General features: G+C 52.3%; 1 protein-coding gene across 1 annotated transcript; it reads left to right on the forward strand.

Annotated features, from left to right (window-relative positions):
• The first annotated feature begins 509 nt into the window (after positions 1 to 509).
• On the forward strand, positions 510 to 4,005 carry Rras (RAS related). Its single transcript, XM_051148498.1, has 6 exons — positions 510 to 702; positions 2,735 to 2,822; positions 2,931 to 3,033; positions 3,121 to 3,229; positions 3,655 to 3,773; positions 3,850 to 4,005. Exons 1-6 carry the CDS (start codon positions 550 to 552, stop codon positions 3,932 to 3,934), a joined length of 657 nt encoding a protein of 218 aa, XP_051004455.1. The 5' UTR covers positions 510 to 549; the 3' UTR covers positions 3,935 to 4,005.
• Positions 4,006 to 9,084: the final 5,079 nt, after the last annotated feature.

The raw sequence follows: 9,084 nt of genomic DNA on the forward strand, positions 1-9,084 counted from the left end.
ACCCGCGCCGGGGCAGAGAGCTTGGCTAAGATCCCAGAAAGGAGGGGAGATTCTTTTCCCGAGACCTGTGCCTTCCTAAAATCGCCCTATATACGGCCCTGAAAGGGAGCCCGCAAGCCCCACCTACCAGAAATACCCACGAGTGGTCCTTGGATAACTACTACAGCAAGCATCCTCATTTGCATATCCCCGTCCGGGGAATAGGGGGCGAACAAAAAACAAAAAAACTTTTCTCCCGAACTGGGATTTATTAGCATAGCTCCTCCCAAAGGCGGACTGCCAGAAGACAGCGCGTGGCGGGGCACAGGTTTATATTAGCATAACTCCACCCCTCTTGGAATTCCCCTTTTTTTGCAAACTTGTTTCTTCCTAATCCTAATTAGTATAGCCCCTCCCTTTCCCTGGCCTCGCCTCCTCTCGGAGCATCCGGAGACTGGCGTCGTACAGGCCGGAGCTCATGTTTATGCAGTATTCATTAGCATAACCCACCCCTTGGTCTCTCCTGACTCCCCCCTAGGCGGTAGCGGCGGCAGCAACAGCGGTGGCGACATGAGCAGCGGGGCGGCGTCCGGGACTGGGCGGGGACGGCCCCGGGGCGGGGGGCCGGGACCCAGGGACCCCCCGCCCGGCGAGACTCACAAGCTGGTGGTCGTGGGCGGCGGCGGCGTGGGCAAGAGCGCACTGACCATCCAGTTTATCCAGGTAGTGGGCCCCCACCGGGGAGGGTGTCCCTGAGATGGAGACTTGGAGCCCTTTTAGGATTGCCTGAGACTTTTTTCACTTCTCCCAGAACAATCATTAAGACCCTCCTAAGAGGGTCTCTAACCCCAAAAGATCCTCCTCTGATTGCGACTCCAAGTGCCCAGGGCCTCCACCCGCTTCATGAAGGGGAGCTTTTTCCTAATGCGTCCTGAGGCAGATCAGCCTCCCAGAGGTACCTAAGAGCTCTAGTCCCAGTGGAGTACCATGCTCACCTCCTGGGAGCACCCTAAATTCCGAACAATTACTCCATTCATATCCTAAGCGCTCCCTGAGGCTCGGACTCCTGCTCTTTCCCAGACCTTCACTCTAGGACTGTACTGGAACCATCTAGTCCTGAGAAAGGCACTCTGTAACCCCTAATTGAAGAGGATTTTACCCCCCTCAAACCTCAGATTTCAGAAAGATCCTGCCACACGACTACTCTAGGAAAGCACCAATATCTGGCAGTACCCCATTCTGCTAGACGGAGACCCTCCCACCCCAAGGAAAACCAACTATTTTTCCTTCCTAAGTTCTCCCACTCAAACTCCCTGCCCTCACCTCTGAACACCCTGGGTAGCTCCCAAGTCTAGAACTCGGGTTTTTCACAACCTGCTGCTTAGAAGATTCTAGGACCCATAAGAGGACCACCACTAGCTCAGGAACCTACCCTCCAGAATATTCCAGGCTGTTGTCGCCCTCCAGCATCTCCTAAGGCACTCTGGGCTTTAATCATCTCTCTCCTCCCTCCCTCTGTCTCTCAGTTTGTCTGTCTGTCTGTCTGTCTGTCTGTCTGTCTGTCTCTCTCACACAGAAGCCTCATCCTCTGCTTCTTCTTGCACCCTTTCAAACCCCAGCCCTCAGCAAACACCGCCTAGAGAGGAAGCCACCTTCAGCCCCAGCAGCCAAGTTCTTAAAAGTCCACCCCAGCCCCGGAAACCTCCACCCAGTTCCCACAGGGAGCCTCCCCCACAGCAGAGCAACACTAGGAAAGCAAGGGCCCACTTGCTGCAGTAGAAGTTCCTGAATGATACACACACACACACACACACACACACACACCCTTCAGCTATGCCTTTGAGAAGCCTACAGTGGGTAAGAAAGAGGCCAGTTTTGAGCCCCTGGCACCTTAGGGCCAAACCTGCAGCTGGCCAGAGGCCTGAATGGAGGCAGCAGGACCCAGTCAGGAAGGGAGAGGCGGGATGAGGGTGGGGCGGCCTCTCAGAAGCCGTTGGAACATAGACCTTCCCCAGGGAGGAGACACTGGAGGCTGCTTGTGGAGGAGGGAGTAGAGGAGGTCAGAAGGGGGTGGGCATGAAGGCGGGGTGAGGGGGAGCGGGGGCCAGACTGGACAGGCAAGCTAGGCAGCTACTTTGGTCAACAAGAGCTCTCAGAAGCGGATCACTGACCATCACCAAGTGTTACTATTGAACAGGGAATTCCCTCAAACCGAAAAACTGTTAGATGGTGTAGTGTTTTCATCCTCAGTCCCCAAGTGAGGGAACAGAGGGAAAGTGACTTGTCACAGCTGGGTGTAAGGATGACAAGGGGGGGGGGGGTGGGAGATGCTTCATACTGAGGAGAGCAGAGGAAACAGGAGCAGCGACAGTCAGTCAGAGAGGTGGAAACAGCCGCTAGAGAGACAGGTTAGCTATCTGGAGGGAAAGGAGACACACCCAGAGGATGGGACAGCTCAAATCAGGGACCAGGGACACTGAGACCCACAGAGAGGGGACGAGAAGGAGGTAGAGATCCCAAAAAAGGAAGAGGGAGAGAGAGCAGGAGAAAAAGACAGACAGAGCCTCAGGAGAAGGCAGGGAGAGAGAGAGAGGAGATACTGAGACCCGGAGTAGGAAAAAGACCCAGAGAAAGAGAGGGTGACAGAGACCAAGAGAGACACACCCAGAAGGGGACAGAGAGATCTAGGGGCAGGACTCACACCGACACACACCAGGATGCTTTGGTGACAGTGAGCTTCTCTATCCCCCCTCAGTCCTACTTTGTGTCTGACTATGACCCCACCATTGAGGATTCCTACACAAAGATGTGCACGGTGGATGACGTCCCTGCGCGGCTGGACAGTGAGGATGGACGGGGCTTGTGTGGGAGGCGGGTGGCGAGGCGGAGGGGACTTGTGAGCATGCCCAGGACAGCCTGAGACCCACACATTTCTCTCCCTGACTCCACAGTCCTAGACACCGCAGGACAAGAGGAGTTTGGCGCCATGAGGGAGCAGTACATGCGAGCTGGCAACGGCTTCCTGCTGGTGTTTGCCATTAACGACCGGCAGAGGTGAGCGGGGAGCGCTGGTGGATCTGGCTGAGCACCGGGCAGGTGCCTGGCCCGAGGCTGTCCTCATGTTACTGACTTCTCTTGCAGTTTCAATGAGGTAGGCAAGCTCTTCACCCAGATCCTCAGGGTCAAGGACCGCGACGATTTCCCCATTGTGCTGGTTGGGAACAAGGCAGATCTGGAGACGCAGCGCCAGGTTTGCCATGCCCTTCCCCTTCTCTGATAATCCTATTTGAATGGACCTGGGAAGCTCTAGGCGGGGGTGGGTGGGGGTGGGGGGGCTCTTCTGCTCTGAAACCCTGGTCCCTCTACTGTCACAGCTTTCACTTAGATAGGACCCCCAAGTGGGAACATCCATTACTGAGGGCCTGGTCCTTATCCTGATCCCTGATCCCCCTCTCCTAGACAAGGACACCTTTCTTCTTGCTTGCTCACTTGCTTGCCTCCCAGTTACCTAAAATATTTTCATCATCTTCGTAAGCCTCCAGTAGCCTCTCCTTGGGTCTTCTAGAACTTTCTCTCTTGAGCCTACTGAGGTTATACAGCACTAGCACACACCTTGGGTCTTCAAGCCTGCCCTCTCCCTGACTCCCTCCTCCCTTTTGTCCCGTCTCCTTTCAGGTCCTCCGATCTGAAGCATCCTCCTTCAGCGCTTCCCACCACATGCCTTACTTCGAGGCGTCGGCCAAACTGCGCCTGAATGTGGACGAGGCATTTCAGCAGCTGGTGCGGACTGTCCGGTAAGCAGGGGCACCACTTCCTGCCCCCCTGCTCCTCAGCCCTCCCCTCTCAATACTCACAGGCTGCCTCCCACAGGAAGTACCAGGAGCAAGAACTCCCGCCTAGCCCACCCAGCGCTCCCAGGAAGAAGGATCGTGGGTGCCCCTGCGTCCTGCTGTAGCCAGGTAGCCCCAAGTGACCAGCACAAGCCCCCACGACCAGCTGCCTTGTACTTGCTGTGTGGCCTGAGGCTCTCTCTCTTGAGCTGAGCCTCAGTTTCCACCACTGGGTTCCCCAGGACACACTACACCCTCTTAACCTTTACTGCCGCCTCCTGAGGCTACCACTGTGTGCCTTCTGTTAATAGCTCCTTTCCTACCCAGGACCCTGGGAGGGTGAGGAGCTCCTTGTCACCGCTGTATATAAGTCCGATCTTTCAGAAAAATAAATATCACTGCCAAAACTGGAGATCTGTCTTATTGGATGGGTGGGGTCAATGGGTGGGGGAGATAGACCCAGAGTCTCAAGAGTCCAACCTCAGCATCTGTAGCCCAGGTTCTTTTAGATTTTTCAAGATAGTTCTCTGGGCAGTAACCCTGGCTCTCCTGGGACTCACTCAGCAGACCAGGCTGGCCTTGAACTTGCCTGCCTGTGCCTCCCAAGTACTGGGATTTGAAAGTGTGCACCACTACACCTAGCTCTACTTATTTTTTAAAATGAGAGTGGTAAAAAATAAAATTAAAATTAAAAAAAATAATAAGATGAGAGTGGTAATCTGGCTAGATGGCCAGGCAGGTAAAGGTGTTTGCTGCCAAGGATAACTTTCTGAGTTTAAATCTCAGAACACATATGGTAGGGGGGGAAAAGAAAACAAAAAACAAAAAAATCCAACTCCTGTAATCTCCTCTGATCTTTAAATGAATGGTATGCATTTTGCACGTGTGCTGGGTAGTTTGTTTTTGAGACAGGGTTTCTTTGTGTAACAGCCCTGGCTGTCCTAGACTTTGTTTGATAAGCAGGCTGGCTTCGAACTCCCATAGACCTGCCTCCCAAGTGTTAGAATTATAGGTGTATGCCAGTGTGCCCGGTGTGTTGGGTAGTTTTTATGTCAACTTGACACAAACTAAACTCATCTGAGAGGAGGGAACCCCAGTTAAGAAAACGCCTCCATAAGATCAGGTTTTGGGAAAGCATATAGTGCCTTTTCTTTTTTAAATTTTTATTTTATTTACGTGCATTGAAGTTTCGCCTGCATGTAAGGGTGTTAGGCCCCCTGGAACCGGAACAACAGTTATAAACTGCCAGGTGGATGCTGGGAATTGAACCCAGGTCCTCTGGAAGAGCAGCCAGTGCTCTTAACTGTTGAGCCATCTCTCCAGCCCTATAGTGCATCTTCTTAATTAGTGATTGATGGGGGAGGGCCCGGTCCATGGTGGGTTGTGCCACCCTGGGCTGGTGGGCCACATTTTATAAGGAAGCAGGCTGAGCAGCCAATAAGCAGCACCCTCCATGGCCTCTGCCTCAGCTCCTGCCTCCAGATTCCTGCCCTGCTTGAGTTCCTCTCCTGACTTCCTTCAGTGATGTACAGTGAGGGATGTGGAAGTGGGTTCTGTTGTTTTTTTCAAACCCTTCCGTCCTAAATTTGCTTTTGGTCGTAGTGTTTTATCACAGCAACAGTAAGCCTAACTAAAATACACACACACTAAATTTTGTAACATTTGTAAAGGTAAGCTGGGATGGTGGTACACGCCTCAAACTCCAACATCTGGAAAGCTGGGGCAGAAGAGTTAGAGCACAAATTCTAGCCCACTTTAACCTCTATGACAAGAACTTGTCTCAGGGTAAAGAAGAATCTTTTTTTCCTGGAAAGTTCTAGAGCTACACTGTTCAATGTGGTGGCCAGACCATACCCTACATTTGGCTGTGTTAAGAATCCTCAGCCTGGCCGGGCGTGGTGGCGCATGCCTTTAATCCCAGCACTTGGGAGGCAGAGGCAGGCGGATCGCTGTGAGTTCGAGGCCAGCCTGGTCTACAAAGTGAGTCCAGGATGGCCAAGGCTACACAGAGAAACCCTGCCTCAAAAAACCAAAAAAAAAAAAAAAAAAAAAAAAAAAAAAAAAAGAATCCTCAGCCTGGTGGTGGCAGGTAGCACAAGTCTTTAATGCCAGCACTTGGAAGGAAGAGGCAGGGGGAAATCTCTGAATTGGAGGATAGCCTGGTCTACAGAGTGAGTCCAGGACAGCCAGGGATACACTGAGAAAGCCTATCTTGAAAAAAACAAAACAAATAAAATGTGTATGGATGTTTTACCTGTATGTCTGTGTGCCCTGTGCATGCAGTCCCTCCGGGCCAATCAGGACGGGAGATCCTGCCGAGCTGGAGTCACAGTGGCACTGAGAAACGAACCCCAGGCGTCACCAACACCAGCAAGTGCTCTTAACCATCAAGCCATCTCCCCCGCCCGTGGATCTTTCTTTGACATATACACTAAATGTGCTCATCTTATCTGTCCTAATTGTAAAAATGGTTTCTGGGCACATACCTTTACTCCCAATACTTGGGAGGCAGAGGTAGGTGGATCTCTGAGTTCAAGGCCAAACTGGTCTACAGAGCAAATTCTGGGACAGCCAAGGAAACCCTGCCTCAAAAAAAAAAAAAAAAAAAAAAAAAAAAAAAAAAAAAAGCTATAATTAATTTCTTCAAGTTCAAAAGTTCAATAGTCACTCATGGCCAGCAGTGAACCCTTACAGGCAAGGCAATTATATAAGATCCCGATAGCCGAGGAGGGCCCTTCTGGAAGTGCTATTCTAGAAAGTTCCAGGAACTTAGCATATAGTATGAAAACTCTGGCCATCAGGCTCCCACCGCCACCCTCTGTGTCAAGAAGGTCTGTTTAGCTGGAAGGACAGATGAGCAGCCTGGCTTCCGGTTCTGAAAGGCAGTCTTTGTATACTTATACACAAGCCAGGACCCCCACCAGTCCCGCCATACATACTGTGTGACAGCTTGGAAGGCTGGGGGCCCAACTTGGTGGCCATAGGACTCCAGGCACCAACCTCCAACCCTAAACCCACTCTCCTCGGCTTTACTGAAACAAGGTTTCATACAGCCCAGGCTGGCCTCCAACTCCTTGCCCCTCCTACTCCACTCCCCAACCGCTGAGATTACAAGGTCGAGGCAGCATGCCTAGCTTGCTCACCCATCACCCAACTCGCCAGAGTGGAACCTCATCTGACCCCCTGCCATCAAATATGTTGGCTTTCACCATCCCTGGGCCTAGTTCTCCAACACCCCTCCCACCACGGGCTCTGTCTCCTGTTCACCGCCCCTAGCAAGTCAAGTTGAGGCTGGTAATTGCATGCAAGTTGCCTGCCTTAATTCCTCTTCTCTGGGGAGGCACAGGCTACCAGGTTGCCTCATAGGGTAGTTGTCTAGTCCCTACTAAATTATTTCACATTCACGACCCACTGCTTTCTGCTGTCCCAGGACAGATTAGAGTGTTGGTTAGTGGCATCCCTTTCCAGCTTCACCGAGCATTGGGGCTGAGCAAGGCTAAGACGCCCAGCAGCACGCTCACTCCCTGGCCGAAGGGGTTGCCCTTCCCAAGAGAACCACCTGCAGCCAGCTGTAGCCTTTTCATCTTTCTCCAGCCAGGGGTTTTTCAAGTCTCAGTCCGGGTGGGGGAGGGGGAACAGGACGGGAGCGGGACACTGCTTCTCGCCGGTGGCAAAGGGTCCTGCGGCCCAGCAGCCATGCCCCACCATATGGCAAGCCGCACTTCTTGGCCTGAACGTTCTGGTGTGCCAAGACTCACATCACGAAGGGGACAAGTTACCGCTTGCCCCGAGGAGGCACTAGAATACGCATGACAGCTGGCAAGCCATTTTTGGAAAGGACCAGGCTGCTGCCATTCCACAGTTTCTTAAGACAAGAGTCAAAGGCTGGCACAGCCTGGCTGGCATCTCTCTGGGCACGTGTTTGTGCCTGTGGTAGGGTTTCGGCCCTCCCCCAGGCTCTGGCAACGATTTTCTTTCGGGTGTTTGGGAAAAGGTCTCTCCCTGAAGCCAAGATTGCCCTCTGACTCTGCCCCTCAGGCTGCACAGCACACCAGGCTTGTGCCGTCCCCCACCACCACCCCCGCCCCACACACACACACACACACACACACACCCTCCCCCAGTTTTAAAGTGTGTATGGTCACATCAACTGGCCTGCTTCAACTACAAGAAGCTGAGGGTTTAAATTTAGGAAGCTGGATTTTAACCCCAAAGTCACCACCGCCCTTCCACTCTGGATGGGTGGGCTTTGCAGGTCCAATCTCTGCTCTAGAATTTAAGAGCTGGGACAGCTAATCGGACTCTAAGAAACCCACATCGAGGCACTGCATATTCTGGCCTGCAGACCAGTCGGTCCACTCTCAGAAACCCTCACTAGGAAGCTAACCCTGCTGTTCACGTTTCGATTTTAGTGCACACTCTCTCATTGCCCAAGTGCAGGGATGGGGGTGCAGGCTCTCCTACAGGCTAGGTCAGCACTCTTACCACTGAGCCATCACCAGAGTCCCTCACTGGGGGAAATTACTAGACAGTAGCTCTTACCAAAAGACCTGATCCTATCCCTTTTCAGGATAGCCTTGAATTTCCATGACAACTCCTCCTGGGATCACATGTGAAAATCATTTTGGCCAGCATCTATTAACTTTCTTTTCCCATAACAGACGTGAGACAAGATCCCTGCAACCTCTTGTAGGGCTACAGGGACACCCTGAACAGCAAATGACCCAGTGACAGAGTTCCTAATGCTCACTATGCTCCTGAGAGCATCAGACCAACCTAGGCTACAATGATGTAGGCCGTCTCAAATACTTCTAGGCCACTTATGCTCAGAACTTCCTGGCTGTGGAGGAGACTCTCAGCTCTGTAATAAGAATTGCTACTCAGCTCCTGACACTTGTTCTCCCATCAATCAACCTGGAAAGTACATTAAAAATACTCATGGGGGAGAAAAAAAAAATCCACTTATTCTTTCAAAGTGGAATTTAACCAGGTGGGGTTGCACATGCCTCTAACCCCAGCACTTAGGAAGCGGGGGCAGATGTAGAAATTTAATGTCAGCTGGGTGTTGGTGGCTCACACCTTTAATCCCAGCACTGGGGAGGCAGAGGTAGGAGGACCGCTGCGAGTTCGAGGCCAGCCTGGTCTACAAAGCGAGGCCAGGATAGCCAAGGCTACACAGAGAAACCCTGTCCCGGGGCGAAAAAAAGTTTAATGTCAGCCAGTTACTTGGTAAGCTGAGGCTGCATGAGACCAAAAAGTGGACTCAGCTGCCTTT

The sequence above is a fragment of the Acomys russatus genome, chromosome 7 (genome assembly GCF_903995435.1).
Source record: "Acomys russatus chromosome 7, mAcoRus1.1, whole genome shotgun sequence".
Taxonomy (NCBI): Eukaryota; Metazoa; Chordata; class Mammalia; order Rodentia; family Muridae; genus Acomys; species Acomys russatus.

What these genes read in the sequence shown, in the direction of transcription:
- Rras (XM_051148498.1), top strand. Translation starts at nt 550, where the DNA reads ATGAGCAGCGGGGCGGCGTCCGGGACTGGGCGGGGACGGCCCCGGGGC. An exon ending in CGTCCCTGCGCGGCTGGACA is followed by an intron (nt 2,823 to 2,930) that starts GTGAGGATGGAC and finishes CTGACTCCACAG; the next exon opens with TCCTAGACACCGCAGGACAA. An exon ending in CAGCTGGTGCGGACTGTCCG is followed by an intron (nt 3,774 to 3,849) that starts GTAAGCAGGGGC and finishes TGCCTCCCACAG; the next exon opens with GAAGTACCAGGAGCAAGAAC.